At 38.7% G+C, this 19,518-nt stretch overlaps 1 protein-coding gene across 4 annotated transcripts in view; it reads right to left on the bottom strand.

Annotated features, from left to right (window-relative positions):
* The window catches only part of CDK14 (cyclin dependent kinase 14), a 546,519-nt gene that overhangs the window by 443,376 nt on the left and 83,625 nt on the right, over window positions 1-19,518 (bottom strand). Inside the window, exon 1 of one of the 4 annotated variants that reach the window (XM_074340703.1) lies at window positions 372-467. The exons of 2 other annotated variants lie outside the window; for them this stretch is intronic. In XM_074340703.1, the coding sequence (XP_074196804.1) occupies window positions 372-440 (69 nt within the window). In that variant the 5' untranslated portion in view covers window positions 441-467. Of the gene's footprint in view, window positions 1-7; window positions 165-371; window positions 468-19,518 lie in introns of those variants that run through there. One more of the 4 variants, XM_019716543.2, reaches the window with a different exon arrangement.

Below are 19,518 nucleotides of genomic sequence, written 5' to 3'. Positions count from 1 at the left end.
GTCTTACCGTTTTGCTGTTGTCTCTCCCAGGCTCGATTCACCTGGAACTCTTTAACATGTCTCTAGCAATGTGTTTGCACCAGGCCAGGCTCATCCAGCAACTGAATTCACATCTTTCTGCACTAGCAAGCTGAAATGGTACGGCCGTACTACAACCAAGAAAGGGGGAAGCAGAAGCAAAAGAAAAAAAAAAAAAAAAAAAAAAGCCAACACAGAAATAACCCCAGAGAAGCTAACCTCACTGGAATAAGGCCAAAAATGGTTCAGAAGAACACAAAAGACATGCTAACATTCAGTATCAATAGCTTTAAGAGTTCAATTTTTTTCCCAGAAAAATCTAATTTTTTTTTTCCAAAACACGATGGACTTGCCTGTGGAGTTCCCAGGAAGGCAGAGTAACCGGGCTCTGCAGCAGCATTGCAGCCAAAGTAACTGTGCATATGCTGTCCAAGCAATTCACAACACACTGTCTCTTCGGAAAGATATTGATTTGCAATGCAGGGCTGCTTCAAAAGAATACAGAATTGGAGCCAAACAGCTAATGGAGATTGCATGAGAGGAAAAACATTTAATCAAGGGGATGCACCTCATCATGCTCAATTCAATTTTTTAAAAGCACTGGAGGAAGCCAGTAAGTGTCCTGAGTGACAACCCCATTAAACAATAATCTGAGGTCCTACAGAAGGCCACGTTTAGGCTACCATGCATCAGACATGCTGCAAAAGCCACTAAAATGGTTTAATGTGTCTATGTACATAACTTTTCATAGAGATAGGGCATAATGAGAACTCTAAAATAATAATGCACCAAATATGTGAGGTTAAAAAAATGCACAGGTGTAGCATGTATGGACTAAAGTGATAAAATACATAGATATGAGCCTGCAGAATTCTTGGTGGGGTTAGAGCTCATACCATTCTCAAAAGTAAAATACCAACATAAATAAACCAGATCTCACAAACCTCAGACTAACTGTGTCAAGTCATGCCACATGGTGTTGGGTGGCAAGGAAGGATGCCAAACTGCTACTCTCATAGCGACCCCTACAGGAGAGTGGTTGATCTACCATTGTTTAAAGTATTTCCTGTCCTCAGCAAACAGAACCACAAGAGTATGAATTAGATTAAGACACAAGGAAACAACTAAGAAATACGTCAGGCAGGAAATCAAAAAAGTCAGGCATGAAATCTGACCACATACATATTCACTTCGTTAAGAAATTAAAAGTACAAGAAGAGGTAACTAATTCTGTCAATGATGAGTGGTCAGTATTCCCACAGCTCCCAGAACTGGGCGCACGCTTATAATCAGAAAGCTCAGGGAAAAGCGTTTTCCTTCACATTCTAATTGGTTTAAAGGAATCACCTCCCTCTTCCCCCATTTGCAAACCATCTTCACCTTCACTGTTTTAAATGATACTATGAAGATATCGAACTTTATTTTTTTCTTCAACATAAAAGCTCATTCAAAAATTTTACAAAAAGTTCTTCAAACACAGTTATGCATTTCCTTCTTCAGCAAAGCTGAAAGTTATCTCCTTAATAGCCGAAAACTACTGCATTATATGAACATTATTTCTGCATAGCAAACTTCTTTTCAACAAGTCTTTCAACAATCTGAGGTTTTGTTTGTAAGTGATCAACCCTCTAGCTCACAAAGACTCTCCTTTTACAGAACAAATAGTATGTATTTGAATATTTTAGGATTTAATCACATGCTCCTTCATAAAAACTCTCTTGTATTATTGGCATTTTCCCCATTTTAAGGCCCTTGAGGAACAAACGATATCACTGCATCTTTTTTTTGACTCTCCACAGTACACCACACAATGTTAGGCATCTAGAAAATATTAAATAAATATTTAACAGATTAATAAATTTTCCAACTCCATGTTTTAGGGTTTAAATAATCTCCCCTCTCCTGTCATTCCATGTTCCCTGGGAAAAACACGTTAGAAGTATTATCTTCATTCACTCCATCTAAATAGTTCCTGTATCTTTTTCCTACAGAATTGGTGGATAAAGGCATGGACAGCGACCTTGTTCATGAAGCTATCCTGTATAACAACCAAAAAACTTAACACAATAAAGTTTCTCCTTTAGTCATTCAATAAGCATGTGCTAATAATGTGCCTAGCAATGTGAACAGCCGCGTCTCTGCATTCCAGGAACCCAGTGGGTGGTGAAAAATAAAGGAAGTGATTACAATACACTGAAATGAGTGTTCTGAGAGCACTTAGTTGGGTACCAACGTTCCGTGAGTGGCTCACAGTGGACTTTGCTGAGGAAGCAGCATAGAGCGAAGGCTTCCAGGCACTGTCCAGGAGGGGATGGGTATTTGAGGAACAGCAGGAAGGACTGAAGGATCAGAGGCCTGAAACTAGAAGCTGTCTGAGGAAACCCCCAAGCAGTACCCACAGTGCTGGCAGCTGTGAAGGCTGAGGGAAAGGCGGCCCAGGGTCAGAACGGAACAGGCACGGGAAGCCATGCCAAGAAATGAGGAACTTTATCCTCCAGGAAGTTGCCACTTAATCCAATAGGAAGGCACTAAGACTCTAAGTAGAAGAGTGGCTGGAGAGGGTTTTCCATTTTATAAAGGGGTAATGGTGTCAAATGGATTGGAGGCATGAGGGAGGGGAGTGTGGAGGCCACTTGGGAGACTAAGAAAATGGTTCAGTCAGGGCCCTGAATTAAATCAATACAAGTGGAGATGGAAAGACAAAGGAAGTGTGAGACATTCAGTATGAGTTCCTTGTTGACTGACTAAATATAAGGTCTAACGGAAAGGGAAAATCTAAGCACGACTCTGAATTCTTAGTATAATTAGGTGAAAAGGGGGGTCATAAACTAAAGGAGTGGACACAGGAAAAAAAAAAGCTTGAGGAGAAGGGGGAAATGATCAGTTATGCAATTTTTTCACATGTTGAGTTTTAGGTGTTTCCGGAACATTCAGGTGGACATGTTGAGTAGGTACTCTGGAAGGGTCTGGAGGCCAGAAAAAAAGGTCAACAATTCTCTTATGTGTCTTAGGTCAGGGTTTCCTAGAGATAGAGCTGAGCCAGGATTCTTGCTCACCTCATTCATTGAGGACACACTCTCAGAGAAAAGGAGTAAGAAGGCAGGACAGGAGGATAGGGAAAAGCCAAGGAAGAATGTGGCCTCAGGTGAAACAAGTGCACCCAATGTCAGTTCCAGGGAAGCAAGAGGGCTGACCTGGGGAACACCTGGACACCAGCACTGGCTGAGGCCTGGCAGGAAGGACTGCCATACAGCCTGGGCGCCCACTGACCAAGTGAAGCTGAGCAGGACACTACGTTCACCACAATAGGCTTCAGACACAATGGACAATTCTTCCTTTCCACAGAGCTGATCACTGTCTTTGCTGCTCTATCTGCCTAGGACATTCTTCCCCAGCCAACTCCTTCTCATCACTCAGGTGGACGTCAGTCCTCCACGGGCTCCCGTCTTCTGTTGTTGCTTCTCCCTCCCCCATCATATTGTACTGGTTTTGCTTCGTTACCTAATTTACTTTATTTGTTTGTCTTCCTTCCCAACTAGAATGTCAACTGCTCAAGAGCATGGATTTTTCCTCATTTGTTCTCCTGGGTTTCCCCAGCTCCTACAACAGCACTTGTTGAATAAATAAATATTAGGAGGAGCTGCTGGTGACAGAAGTTCAAACAAATTCTTTGAACTCCTGTAGATTGGAAATGGATAAGGAGCTTGAGAAACGTAGGAGGGGGCGGAAGGGGGAGGGAAACAGTGTCAACAAATATATACAACTATATAAGAAGTTTGACCATAGAGCAGAAGTTATGACAGAGGCTCGAGAGCAAAGAGGTAGAAAATGAATCGTTACGTTCATGTCACACAGGATTCACAGTCTACTGCTATTAAGAATATCTTTATGAAGGGACATTGAAATGTCTCTGAAAGCACACCATAAAAGACCAACAATAGAGGTTAAAATAAAGAGTCTATCTTCAAAGAGAGAGAGAAAAAGTTTTTTGTGAAAATAGCCCCTTAGTAGACGTAAAAGAAAAGGTAGGGGAAAAAAAAAACTACAGACAAAAATGCTAGAATATGACATCTGCTTAGATCATTTTTGCAGAAAAACAAAAACTAATTATCTTGAAGTGCCTGCCTTTATACGTGATTTCTAAAAATTGTAAAGAGTATTATGCACTTCCCTGACTTTTTAAATGAATGATAATAAACACAATCTAATCTTCGATGAATGAGGAGGTCAATTATGAACATCAGTGACAGCCGTCAGGGTTTAACGGAGGGTATACAGTCCTGATCTCAATAACTGACATCTATGCGTTTCTCTGTTTCATTTTTATGGTTCATTCTCTCTTTGCCATCAGGCTTTCCTTCTTAGTCTCTAAATGTGCCACCTCCTTCTAATACCACCACACTCTTCTCAGTCTTGCCATAAGCTTCTTCAGCCATCCCTGTAGTGGGTAACTAGATAAACAAGCTTATTATAAAACTGTGTGAATTGAGGTTTAAGTTAATAGGTGGGTTCAAAGCAGAACTAGGAACTTTCTCCTGAGTGGACAAATATTAGCTTAGGCACCAACCACAGGCTGTATCCTACAGGCTTTGTGGTTCTTCACATCTGTGCAGAAGCACTTGTTTCATATCAACCTACCTGGAGCTACCTCAGCCATATAAGGCTTCCAGACGTCTGGCTTTCACTTACATAAGTAGGGTCTTACAGACAGATAGGGAGAAAAAAAAGTTGAACCTGAGAAGAAGAAGTAATTGGAGAAAAGGATAGAGAAAGACCTTTTATTTTTACAGAAAAAAGAAAAAAAATCATTAAATAATAAAAGTTTTTAAAAATTAGGAAAGGGGTAAGAGAAAAGACTACCTTATGCATACAAATCTAATACAAGTCACCTAATTTATGAATTAATTTCATTAAATTTTAAGCCTTTGGGGGGGATTTTTAACTTATTTTTTTTTAATTAAAATTTATTGGGTTGACAATGGTTAGTAAAGTTACATAGGTTTCAGGTGTACAATTCTGTAATACATCATCTATATCTCACATTGCATGTTCACCACCCCAAAGTCAGTTCTATTTCCATCACCATATATTTGATCATAAATGTTAAGCTTTTAAGGAGGGAAAAATATTCTATTTTATTTTGAGAAGTGATAAAGATAAAAATTTCCCAAGAAGACTTTGAATTTCAAATTACTGGAATTCTACGTAATCCTAGCAATTTCTTTCTACTGTAAACCTTTACAGTGAACTGTTCATCTGACTGATTTACTAAATGTTCATGTTTTAGTAAACCTAAACCCCAATTTTTTAATAAACCCTAAACATTTTATGACTTAATTCTTCTCCATTGATGCCAGTCATTACTTCTACTCCTATATACTTGGAGAAATGTTACTGAAAATACTTTCTCAAAACACTGAAATTCTAAAGGGTTTGAAGTGAACGTTTAAAAGCCACTACTCAACCACAATACCAAAAATACCACTATGTCACTCCTGGCATTTCATGGAAACTTTAGGACTTCCCTACTTAATATTACACAACTTTGAGTGTTTTCTGGGTTCTAAACAGAAAAAAAAAAAAAAAAGAACAAATTTTATCAGTAAATACACGTAATGCTTTCACAACCCAATAAATTTGTTCCTGAAAAACGTTGCATTCTGTTAAATTGCACCCTAAAAACAAGAGGGCCTATGGGGAAAACAAAATTGAGGGCAGACAATTCAAATTGCATGCATCCAGAGCACTAATATAAACCAAACAGTCCTACAAACACACCTATACATACCCTATCTTCTTCTTCTCTCCCTTCCCTACAGTGCTGACACTGGGGCTTGCATATGATAGATGTTCTATATTTATTTCTTGACTAGAAATAAATCCTGTGTTGGTCACTGTGAACTGCAAAAAGTATGTCCAGGGGGAAAGTTCAGTTATGAACTTCATCTAAATTAAAAGTCCAAAGGTAGAGTTATACCAGGACAGGAGAACCTTAAATTATGACTGTTAAAAAGCATCGTGGAAGGTGGAGAGTCATGAATCTAATAACAGAAACAGATAGATATAGATAACAATAATAAAAAGGCAGGCCTTCTTTTTGCCTTTATTTCAAAAATCTGAAATCTGATGCTGCTACCCAAGGTTTCAGCCTACTCTTTTTTGAGGAATAATTTTTCTCCTCCCTGGATGTTGTGTTTCCTGTTTGTGTGCCCTCAATGACCCCAGGTAACAAATGCAGCTCAGTCTTTGCTTCTCCTCAGTTAAATTTCTAATCCTTGATACATAAGACTTGCATTTGCATTAAAACATATATTACATGGTTTCTACATATATACATGCACATTTATGTATTCATTATTTATTCAAGTGATACATAAAATGCATGGGCATTTATGTGGCCCAGTACAGTTTTTCCTATCCAAGCCTTGGCAAAAACACAACTGGATTTTTGATGCGGTGCCATGCCCCAGGTGTGTGAAATGAAGCAGAAGACCCAGATATAAAAGTGATTTTATTATGACCACATTCACAAAAGAATAGTAACACAGAGTTCCAAATGTGTCGCACTGATATGATCTGAGAAATGTGAATTAAATTATAAGGCTTCAGTGGCAGACACAAAATCCTCAGCAGCAGAAAAAGAAAAGCAAAAGGCATTGAGAAACGATGTGAGGATTTTCTCTCTTCCTAATGTCAGGAAAATGCCAATAAGGAGAGAGTCGACGTATCCATGACTATCAAAAAGCTTCTTAAGGAGCTACAGCGTGTGTTTTTTTAAACTTACCTAAGTTTTTGAATTAACTATGAAAAGGGGAGAAAGGATTTTCTAGTTTAGGGTTACAAGTCAGCTTCATTGCTTTTAGGAACTTTATCCCAGCTTTCTAAAATTTCACTTAGTTAAAAAATCAGGAAAACCCCAAAAGGAAGAAAACTTCCTGCCCAATAGACATACGAGAAATAATTTTAAATTACATTTGACATTTTAAATTTAGAAATTCCCTGCCACTGAACTCGTATGTACTTAAAAATATTAAAATATAAAGGTATTCATAAAATAATTTGCTTCCTTTGTCTTACTCTATACACCTAAGAAATAAAATAGGAAGCAGGACCATGGGAAAGAATGAACAACAATGCTGTACATTCAACAATAAACACAATAATGAAAAGATAACCAACTCACAACTGAAATTAAAATATGTGCTCCTGTGTAATTTAATTAACTTTCCTGTGGTCGATGTCTAAGTATTTGCCTTTTCAAGATATACTGGTAAAATTTAGATCATTCTAAAACCACATGTTCATCACCGTCAAAGACCAGAAAGCAAACCAAAGTAGTCATTCGTCTAAGGGAGAATCATCAGATGACCAGATCACCAGTCCGGGATCACTGGGTAACAGAGCATGAGGTCCACTGCAAAAATGCATAAGCAACTGGGATATTAAAGGCTCTGAAGTGTTTTAACTTACTCCTATTTTCCTTTTGTAGCCACTAAAAGAGTGACAGCATCACTCCAACACTGGTTGAATCCTTTCTGTCACTGCTTGTGCAATGTTTTTCTTGAGTAGTTATTAAAATAAGAATGGCTCCTGCCCGACAGCATCCACTGCAGTGTAGGGAGGTCCGTGCCCTGTCCAGGACAGACAAGGGATCCGACTTAGGCCAGTCATTCCTGGGACTTGTCCAACCAGAGCTGAGTTGCACCCTATCCCTCCACCCCTGATGGTGGCAAAGCAGAGAAAGCATCGGCTTAGAAGCCACCATTGTCAGTGTCTCTAGCTCAGTAGAGAAGCTCGACTGAAATCCTGAAACTACCACATAGTGAGAGTCTAGCGATGAGGATAGAGAGACAAGAGACAGCACCAATAACATGGAATCCCTGGTCCCAGCTGCTGAGGTCCTCGGCACCGCCTTGCTGCCTGACTTATAAAGCCAAGTTGGTCAGCCCTTGTTGCTGTTCTGCCACACTTCCCTCCCAATAAATCCCATTTTTTTTCTTTAGCAATTTCAGATTGATTTTTAGTTTCTTGTAATCCAGAGTGCTAGTAAACATGGAAATACATATACAAAAGGATGCAAAGGTACTTTGAAGCACTAACGCCAGAGCTGGAGCTAAGTAACTTAATAGATGTGTTCCTTTAAACTCTAGGAAAAGGAGATTTAAGATCGACGTCGACTTACATGATAGTAGGAAAGGATGGGTCTAATCACAACCAAAGGTTTTTATAAAGCTACTTTACACGTCTATTATATATAATAACACTTCTATATATTTATAGTAAATTATTATATTAAAATTTTTAATTTATTGTTATAACTTAACAGAGGAAATTGTGTAACTGCCATAAGTAACAAGAATATTAACAACTCTGAAGTGTTCTAACTTACTCCTATACTGCTTTTGTATCCAGTAAAACAGTGACAACAGCATCACTCAAATACAGGTGAATCCTTTCTGCCAGTCCTTGTGGAATGTTTTTCTTGAGTGGTTACTGAAATAAGATAGGTTCCTGGAATGGCTCCTGCCCCGATGGCATCCACTGCTAGGGAGTCTAGGGAGCATTACCTCTTAATCACTTAGCTACACCTGTAGGAAGCCTGAATACTTGGACCAATTAATTTAACTAGGCATCCAAGTTGCTGTGGTAACATGTAGGGGTAGGAAGTTTTCCATAGGAGGTGTATTAGTTGATCGTATCGGAAGCGTCGGTAGGAGGCTAGGATTCATAGAAAGGAGATAGTGAGGAGTAGAGATTTGAGAACGAAGTTGGTGGTGTATAGTTCTGGTATGAGTGGGTTGTGGAATGCCCCCAGGAAGAGGTTGGTTGTAAAAATGTTTATTATGATAATGTTGGCGCATTCTGCCAGGAAGAAGAGGGCGAATGGGCCTCCGGCATATTCTACATTGAATCCAGAAACAAGTTCGGACTCACCTTCTGTTAGGCACAGAACCTAAAGGGAAATAAACTGACTTAGATTTACTGATTCCATTTAAAAGTGTTGGTAAATATCACCCCCATAAGTAGCTAAGAAATGTCATAGGAATTATGAAAGGGAAATCAGTTTGTTTCACCAACCCTGAGCTTTATAGGCTTCTGGTCATGAAGGAAAGAGACTTATTAAAAATTAAAGTAATAGCAAGAGGATTTTCGAAAAAGCCACAAAAGTACACTAGGGACTATGGAATATGTAAAGAAAGTGTTAAGAAGACATTATAAAGTAAACTATATTTTCTGTATTTCATTGCTAAAGGATTTGTTTTCATGTTCTATTCATTTCCCAACCATGTATTAACCTTTGTAGTAAGTACTGTAGGGGGTATACAGATGAATGAGACACAATTGCTGCTGACAGACACTTATACAAATAAATATAATGCAAGAAGTAATTGCCATAGAAGAAGAAGAAAATATTATGGGAGTTCAGAATGAGGGGACCCTCAGAATGGTGGATCAAGCAAAACTGGCAGATGTTCACCTTAGGTAATCAAATTCTGAAAACTAGAAGAGTCACAACCAATTCAATAGGTAAGAATGGTAGGGGAGGAGGGAATGTATATCCAAAGACTCGCAATGATTACCCCTTAGCACAAGAATTGTTATCTATATCTGGATGTAATTTGATAATTTAACAAAGAACCTTTGTGGTATCATAGGGGTACAGCCTAAAAGAGTCGAACAATTTCTGTGATGTGAACAATGGTTCTTTTCTCCCCTCTGGTGGAAGATTATTTGGATGGACTCCAGGAACTCCAAGTACACTGCCTGCCCATAGGGTTCAAAGACGGGTTTTTTCCTGGTTACCCTGGATGCAGACAACCAAACTCCTTTTCCATTTTCCTTAAGGAAAACTGAGCTTTGGGAATTGTTGCAACAGCTAGTCATGAGGAACTTGTAGACCACCTATGTCTCTCACTCTTCTCCCCAAGACTGATTCTAATCGAGGGAAGATGGAGTTTTACTCATCACAACACAAAGTCCAAATTGATGAACTTAGCTTTATCAATCCTCCCTTGAAGCACCAGATTCCCTCAATACTCACTGCTTCTCCTAATCATTCAAGGAAGATTAAGTTCATATACAAACAAAAATTCAGTTCATACTTCCGGACTGACCCCACCACAAACAATCCCTTCTATGGGCACGTAGTAACTCCATCACCAGCAAGGTCACCTAGCTTCAAGCGCCACAATCTGGCACAGAACCACCTTGGTTCAGGTATTTCCTCTCATATCCACCAAGGTTCTTTAACTCAGAACTCTAAGGGACAAAATAGGTTTGACAAGGAGAAAAGAGGCAACATCATGGATGAAATCATACAAACAGGTACACTGAAGCAGTAAGTTCAACACAAGTTCAGGTGCAGAACAGCCTGATGGAGAACATGAATTCAAGAATCGAACAAACCTGAGTTCCCAATCCAAACCTTGGGCAAGATACCCAATTTACGGGACTACTAATAATAATTTATATACTTTAGAGAGTTGTTGTGAGGCTAAATGATGTATAAACTGCTTAGGACAGTGTTCAGGAAAACCAAAGCCTTTTACAATCCAGTGATAAACATAATGTGTATTTAGGGGTGACATAATGTATAGTTAAGGCTTTAGGCACCACAAACACCCCTTTATCCTGGGGCCGATACTTCTGCATGAGGTCTGGTAATGGCCTTGGTTCTCTGCCTTCACATCAGCCTGGGCACTTCCTTCTGCATCAGCCATGAGCTGTCAGACTCATTTTCTCAGTCACTCCTTAAGTCCATCTTTCCTACTGACTTGATTCCTCTCCAGTATCTACATTTCTATTTCTATTGCCCTTGTACTTTGTCTCTGTATCACTCCATGAAATTCAACCACTTTCTTAACAGCTATACATGCTACCTTATACCCTTTCTTCTCAATATTCCTTTGGCTAAAGGTAGAAGGATCTATTTGTAGTTCCCTGAGTTTTAATGAGGAAATTTAGCTAGCTCTCTCTCTCTCTCTCTCTCTCTCTCTCTCTCCACCCCACCCCCTTCCTTCCCTCTCTCTCTCCCTACCTCCCTCCCTTCTTTTCTCACTATCATATTTCTCCATTGTAACTACAAATCTGCAGCTTAAGAGTCAAGTCAGAACTGACAACCCATAATGAAACTTCAAAGATAAGGTGTACTGAACAGATTAGAATGATAAGAGATTTACCACCATCAGGACACACAAAGGAGGGAAATTTCCTAAGTAGTTAATGCTGGCAGAGGTGAACTTTACATATACCAACAGGAAAATCAGCCACATAAAGTATTCTTACCTGGCTGCCACTCAAAACTTTGGACAAAAGAAGATTAAAAAAACAAAAACAAAAACTCATCAATTTTGTCAGTTGCAACCAAGTAATTTTTCAAATAAATAATTCTAAATCAGCCGGCACACATTTCCAAAAAAATGCGGGGATGTTTTAAGAGAACTGGTGCCAATCAGAAAGAACAGGACTCTATCTTCTGAGACTGCACTAAACAAAATGTTCTATCAGATCAAAACATGAATACAATGCTGAGGCAACAGCTTTCAAAACATACACAAATAATTGGCTTTCTTATTAAAATTTGGTGAATCATTCATGATGATATCTATGTAGAAACAGAGTCTACCCACATGTGCTAAATCTCAATCAGAAGAACGCACCACCATTCTGCTTTCTCTCATTTACAAATGCATTTTACCACTACTTACAAACAACGTAAGGTAGTACAATAAGAAATTGTACTTTAAGAGTAGGTAAGATAATTTATCGGTGAAATTCATTATTGTACTATCACTGCAATTAGCAGGAAATTAAAGCAAGAAACAAAAACTAATCAAGTAATTAGTGTTAGAACAGTGTATATAAGCACAGGTGAAAATACCACCACTACAGGACTCAGAAGAATAGCCCTTCTCTAAGATACTCCCCACATGCACTGAAAATGCAAGGTCACCATATTTTTATGGGGATAATTATTTTAATTAGAACTAGCCCTACCTATCAGAACAAAACATCAAGCAGCATGTATCAGCTAATTTTCTTCAAGCATTTAAGTACTCGTGAATTTTTTTTAACAATCGACATGTTCATACAACACTTTTTATTGGGGAAATGCTTGATTCCTTTTACTCCATCTAGATATTCTAAAACAATTGGAATACTATAACTGTCACCAATTCTGCTTCAGACATAAACGTCCTCTCTAGAATTTTTACTCTGAAATTACTTCTAGGTTTATGAAAAATTTTACACAGAGCAGTTCAGCTTTATATTGGTTCAAAGACACCATCTAACATCTGAGAAGTTAAAAGAAGAAAGCACATTGTAAATGCGCTGAAATCTGGTACTTTATAAAAAGATTTCTTAACACCATAGAGAATGTAAAAAGCTCTATCTCTTTCTTTCAAAGACAATTTTCTCATGTTCATTGGGACTGTAAATATGAGAGCTAAGGACTACTTCAGCTAAGGCATGTCATCTTGTTTACCAAAAAGAGGGAGGGGAATGACCCAGTCATTATTCCCAAAGTTTTCCACCTTAAATCTATCTCCCTTGGTCCCTTAACCGTCCCAACTACAGCTTCATTTCTCTGTTCCCTTTTATAACAAAAAAAATCCTCAAAAAGAGTAGTTAAACCAAACTGGCTCCACTGCCTCTCCTTACTTTCACTTTTTTTTTTGGGGGGGGGTTTAAAAATTAAGATATAGGTGACATATAATATTGTATTAGTTTTAGGCTTACAACATAATGATTTGATATATGTATATAGTGTGAAATGATTACCACACATCGACCTTAGCAATGATTTTTTGAGACCAAAAACAACAGCAACAAAAGCAAAAACTCCCTTTCATTCTTATACTTACTTTAATGATGCTTCTGTCCTCTCCACTCCACCATGGTCAGCAATGGTCTACACAATGCCAATTCCAGGGGCAATTCCCAGACCTCACCTGGACCTTTCAGCAGCAACTGACACAACTGATCACCTCCTCCTCTCTGAAACTTTTTCTTCACTTGGGCTCCAGGCTAGTTTTCCTCCTACCTCACTGGCTCTGTCTTCTCAGTCTGCTTTGCTGGCAGCTTCTCTTTTTACCAAGCTCTAAAGATGGAGGAATCCCAGGACTGCGACCTTAAACCTCTTTTCACCTCTATCTGCAATCTCTCCTGAGGTGATCTTAAATGTAATGGTCTAAATGATTTAAATGTCATCAAAAATACATTGGGTGTTCCCAAATTTCTATCTCCAGGCCCTACCTTTCCCTCATCCCAAGACTCATGTGTCCAACTACTTATGTGACGATTCCTTTCAGATATCTAACAGGAATCTGAAATTTAACAAGTCCAAAACCAAATTCCTGATTCCATACCCTCCCCCCGCCCAGTAGTCTCCATCTCAATAAATGGCCCTACCATTAGTACACTCGATTGCTCTAGTCAAAAACCTGAGAATCCTTGATTGCTCTCTTTGACACCCTATATCCAATCCAATAGCTAGTTCTCAACTCTACTTTCAGAACATATTTCAAATCCAATCACTTCTCAGCACCTACACTGCTTCCACCCTAGTCTAAGTCACCACGTATATCTAAACAATCACAACAGCCTCCTAACTTTTCCTTCTGCTGCCACGCTCCTATTCTTCCTCCTGCCCCAGTCCATACACATCAGCAAGGATTTTTAAAACTATCTCTGTCCTGCTCAAAACACCTTAAAGAGTTTCTAAGTTAGAATAAAACGCTACATCCTAACCATGATCTTCTCACCAGTCCCCTTGTTCACTGTACTTCAGCCACCCTGAGCTGCTTCCAGTTTCTTAATAACATTAAGCCACTCTGTATCTCAAGGCCGCTACACGCTCTTCCTCCAGATATTCCCACAGTTTGTTCCCTCCCTTCTTTGCGATCTATACTCAAAAGTCACCTTCTCAGAAATACTTTCTCTGACCATTTTATCAACACTCCCCCCCTCTGTCCCGCAATGTCTGTCTTTCCACTTTCTTTGCTTTGGTTTATATTTCCTACACTTCTTCCTGACCATTATATTTGTTTATTATCTGTCCGCCATTCCCACTAAAATGTAAGTTCCGTGGTCCCAGAAATGTCTCTCTCTTGCTCACTCTCAAGTCTCCAACACCAAGAACTGTACCTGGCAAATAGCAGGTGTTCAATAAATATTTGCTGAGTAAATACATGAATGAATCATTTCTTTTTTTTTTTCTTTTTTGCTCTTTTTAAATGAATCATTTCTATACTCTTACTCATTGCTTACTGAGATAGAGAATACATATTTCAATTGTTTATTACTTCTATACATATAGTATAATGCCAAAAGGAGCCATTAAATATTTTTCAAGTTATATTTTTAGAGTCTCATAATGTCAGCTAAGGGATTATTAGACAGAAAAGAGCAGCATGGGCACCAAAAATGAGGTAGAAAATATTATAACATATTCTTGGGGAATACAGGTAGTTCCCTACAAAAGATCTAGGGAAAGTTAGGGGAGCAGGAAGCAGGATAGTTGAAAGGTGAGGCTTGGAATAAGGCTGAAAGCAGACGATGGGCCATCATGAAGGGTCTTGTGTGCCAGCCTGAGTTTTGGGTTTATCTTGTAGGCAAGAGGGAGTCATGAGCAAGGAAACAGCAATCAGAATTTCATTTGGGAAAATTATTCTGGTCACATAAGATTATATAAACCATGTAATCTATTCTTAGTCGAGGCACCAACTTAGCTGCCCAAGATCGCCACAGAAATAAGACGCCATACGAGTCTTAAATGATTATTTAACACCTTATCATTCATACCTAAAAGTTATTCATAGTGTCTTGCTCACAAAGCTGTAACTAATTTTCCAAATGTAACGTTTTCTCAGCATGTCCTTACTTGAATATTTTCGACTTTCAATCAATTAGCTCTTTAATTCAAGAACACTTACATGACAGTCTTTAATTAATGCACAAATTGTAGTGTCTGCACAATGAACCAGTTAACTTACTTATAATAGTCAATGTTACTACTACATTGGGTAGGAACATATTCAACAAGACTTTTCAATTACAGTTGTGTGTTGTTTTTTAATTAGTAAAAAACTGGCATCCGATCATTCAGATACTGAAATAGTCTAGAGTTTAGCCAATACAGTCTTCAAATTAAAGTAAAAGAGAGTTCTGTTGGTCTAGACGAGAGGCATATAAAAAGTCCTGCATTTTTAAGGTTAAGGCAATAGATTTGACTTTGACATTAAATAGTTACTTGCGTAAGAAGCTTAATATGGAATGCATGTTGTCAGTCTACATTTCTTTTTTAATTAAATGCCATTCAAGTAACATTAAATGGTTTGTTTCCATTGTTTTTTAAAAATTATTGTTTGTCTTCTATTCCTCTGGGCTTTCTTGTATCCTTAGTATTTATAATGTAATCATTACTTTCCTTCTTAGCTTAGAGCTTACTCTCAACATCTCATTTGACAGTTACTCTACTTTTGACTGCTTCAAAAACATATATTGAACCTCTACTACGCATCTGGCACAGCACCAAGCACTAAGGTGCGAAAATGAAAAGATAAGAGTACCACCCTGCAGCAGATCCTGAGGGCAGAGATCCCTCTTTCCCTACTTTCCATCCCTTGGGCATCCACCATGGTGTGGACTATCCTTTAATTTACATGGCACATCTCCACCTGCTTTTACCTCCTTATGCAAATGATTTAATTCCAATGACACACTTGATCTTCCTCAATGATCTTTCTTACATTAGCATCCTTACGCTGTAAGTCCATTTTTAAAGGAAAAGAAGTAACTCAAATGAACAATGTACGATATCAGAGTCAACTTAAACAACGTCTCTCTGCTCAGTAAGCAGGTTTGTGATTAATACCAAGTCAGAAAGGCTCTAGAAAGGGAATCGTTAAGAAGAATGAGAAAAGGCAGAGGACCCAGAGTCAATGACCAAGTGGATGCTCTCTCATGGGACTTCTTTGTGTGTGTGCCTGGGACACCCACTGAATTGACTCTAGGGACAAAAAAGCAAAAACAGCACAGTTAGGTTGTAGCACAAACTAGTTCAATTTCTGCTGTCTGGATCTACTTCCCTGATTAACCTTCCCAACAACACAACTGTGAGTATATGGTGGTAAAAGAAAGGTATCTGCATGCTATTCATTACAAAGACTCAAGGTACAGATAAATGGGGAAACCCCTGAGGATGTCTGTCCCGGGGGCAACGCTTACAGAGTGGGTGCTCATTCTGGCTCATTTCCTCCAAGTCTGTATGGGCATCACAGACTAGGGTCTATTCCAGGACTCACCACCAGCTTATATCACTTATATAACTTCTGTTCAATAAATATTTAAATATGAAGGAGTGCGGATGTTTTAAATTTTAAAACCGACCTTTAGACATCAACCTTAATATTTACATTCCACAGAAGTCATCACATTTTAAATACCTTTGGGAAGAACACACAGAGCAACCATTTCCAAATGGAAAAAAGCAAATATGTACAAAATCTGAAATACTACTTATAACAGCATGAAAAAGAAATCTGGAATTTCATACACAGGCTAAATGAACGAGTTTGTCATTCATGCGCTTCACATTTTTATGCACCTCTTCCTAGTACACCCCACAAGCTACAGAACCCTGCTGGCAAAATGCTTCCCTCTGGGGAGAACTTTTCTAACTTCATATAAGAAATGCCTTGAATTTAAAGCAGTTTTTCTTTCTCATCATAGCAGTGCAGTGACCTTTATGCAAAATATAATGAAAAATGCAAGTCAATGTTATAAGGTGGAAAATGAAACCTGGGTTTACACCTACAAAGATGTCAGATCTGTACTTTCAGAGTTCACCTAATGGAAACAAAAATTAAAAAATCCTGTTCATATAGGAACCCTTTCTGATGGGTGCTATCTCCCAAGGGAGACCCACATACTACTGGGAAACCAATTCAGACTACCAGCTTTCTTCACAAATTTCCTACATTGTCAAAACAGATACAGAGAAATGCTGGTGGAGTCAAAATAAGATACTAGAGCCCACTAGTACATAGACTCTACTTGCTAATACATTCTAATAAAATTTCTAACCCACAGTAAATTCAGAAATTACTTAAATTGAAAAAGGTGAGATTTAAATGATCAGACGGAGATACAGAAAGTACAAGTCCAGTCTAATTTGTTCAATTCATGGACAGTATTCTAGAAATACTTATTGTCTTGACTAAAGAGCTGTATGATCATTATTTCTTCCTTATCCAACTGGCCAATGATGCAATGAGGAGTGCTCAGAGGTTGACTTTATGATGCAGGACGTAGCAAGGAAGCAAAACTCTCTGTCCCAATGGTAGCCTGTAAGAGCTAAAAATAACCACCTGGGGCTTATTTCTAAGGAGAGACTCTCTTCTTACAACTGTGAGAAGGATCGCCTTTATCCTGAAGGTTATGAGGAATAGCAGCGAAAGGGATTCAGAGCTGAGGTGCATAGTCACATTTGAGCTTTAAAAAGATCACTAGGAAGAATTTTACGGACGGATTTTAGAGGTGTAGAAGGAGCCACTGAAGTCAGACAGAACACAACTGTAGGATTGCAGGTGAAAGGTGAAAACTGAAACTGAGGTGACAGGAGTAGAATAGAAATTTAGAAACATCTAGCACATGAAACCAAGAGGATCAGTATCTGAAGGAGACAGAGCTACTGCTGCTGAGGACGATTAATAGTATTATCATTACAATGTCCTGGGTGTTCCAAAGTGTCAGTCATTCCACTAAATACTTGTTCACGTTATCTCACTTTATCCTATTGATTACCCTAAGAGGTGGGTCCTATGCTCCTCACTTTATCTATGAGAAAAATGAAGCTTAGAGAGCTTGAGCAGATTGTCCAAGGTCACAAAAAGGGTGGAGCCAGGATTCAAGCCTGAGTCTGCTGATGCCAAAGCCTGCAGGCCCAATTGTTCCTTCCGCTCCAGATCTCCCAGGATTCTGATTCATGGATAACTGGAAAGTATTATTTACCTAAAAATACTTAGTGTTTATTAGAAGACACTTTAATGCTATACTATTCCGCATATTCTGATTTCTATGACTATCTGGACGCCACTATCTTTCATAATCACGGTAGTCTCTCCTTCACACAGCACATGGTGGGGGCCATGTTGGCTTTGGACAGAAACAGGGATATGCTCTGCTTCCAGCTGAGCTCTGTGGTCTGGTAGCTAGAGCTGCTCTGGGATTACATCGTGTGGCATCCTCCATCACACTCTTTATCTTCTAACATAGGAACCAGATAATCTACAACACTCCCTCATTGCCTATAAGACTTCATTTTTCCCCAAATTAATACAAGATCTGGGTAATTCTCACATCTATCTGCTAAGGTACAAATGTGAGAAGGACCCAACATCACACTGTCTATCTAAGTCTAATGCCCATGTGCACATATTAGGTCCTCATAAAGGTAAAATACAGACCTTCCAAGTTGAAGGCAGACAGACTTTTTACCACTTCTGAAAATGTGCCTTCCAATCCATCCTTTCCCAGTCATACAAGGTGGATGGTTAGACAGAGAGTAGGGTGTAACCCTGTGCCGGAGGAATCCATTAGCGTTTGGTAAAAATCCATTCTTTTGAGACACCTTTGTTGTACATCCTGCCTTCTGTGTGGTTCACTGGCTATGGGAGGAATAAAATCTCCCAGGTTACTACCAACCCAAATTGGTCTTTGTCTGCTTTTAAGATAACCAAAGGGCCTCAGTATTATGAGAGGGAATCCTGTCTCTGTGTTAGCTGAAATCACAGCAGAACTGCTGATTTCTATCCCCCTACCTTCTGAGAGGGATATAAAAACAGTTTTGACAGCTTCATGTTTTCCTTTTGTAAGATCATTAAATGTAAAGTTTGACAAGGTTCTTAATTGGCCCTTATTACTAACTCCAAGACAGTAAACAGTTTTTGTTTTTGTTTTGTTTTGCAGACTTACTTTATTTGGAATCTTATAGTTACTCCACAAGCTCTTTAATATTTATCATGGTTCAGATGAAGACTAAAGGAGCTGTAACAGCTTTATGTTGACAGAGTGAATGAACATGCTGGTGTGAGATACGACTTCAAGTCATAACGGTCAAGCTCATGGACTCAGAAGCTAGACTCCCTGTGTTCACATGGTAGTCTACTATTTCCAGCCGTTCCAGCAAGTTACTTCTCCACTCTGAGAAAATAGGAATGATAGTAGTACCAACCTCAGAGGATTGCTGTGAGAATTAAATTAGATGATCTTTGTAAAGGTTCTGGAACAGTGCCTTGTACACAGTAAACACGATACGCACAAAATTTTTTAGAATTTAAAATAAAAAATAGTTCTGACCAAACCCTAAGCTTTTGCTAATGCACTAAGCAGTGAGCAGGAAAAACCAATTACAATGTGCTGAAAAGCAAATTAACCTTTGAACAAAGTTCTGTTTTATATCTATATAGCAATATAAAAAATATACTCCAACAAACA

This window comes from Rhinolophus sinicus, linkage group LG09, assembly GCF_036562045.2.
Source record: "Rhinolophus sinicus isolate RSC01 linkage group LG09, ASM3656204v1, whole genome shotgun sequence".
Taxonomy (NCBI): Eukaryota; Metazoa; Chordata; class Mammalia; order Chiroptera; family Rhinolophidae; genus Rhinolophus; species Rhinolophus sinicus.
The sequence above is the reverse complement of the archived record's forward strand: the minus strand, read 5'-3'. Positions and strand labels throughout refer to the sequence as shown.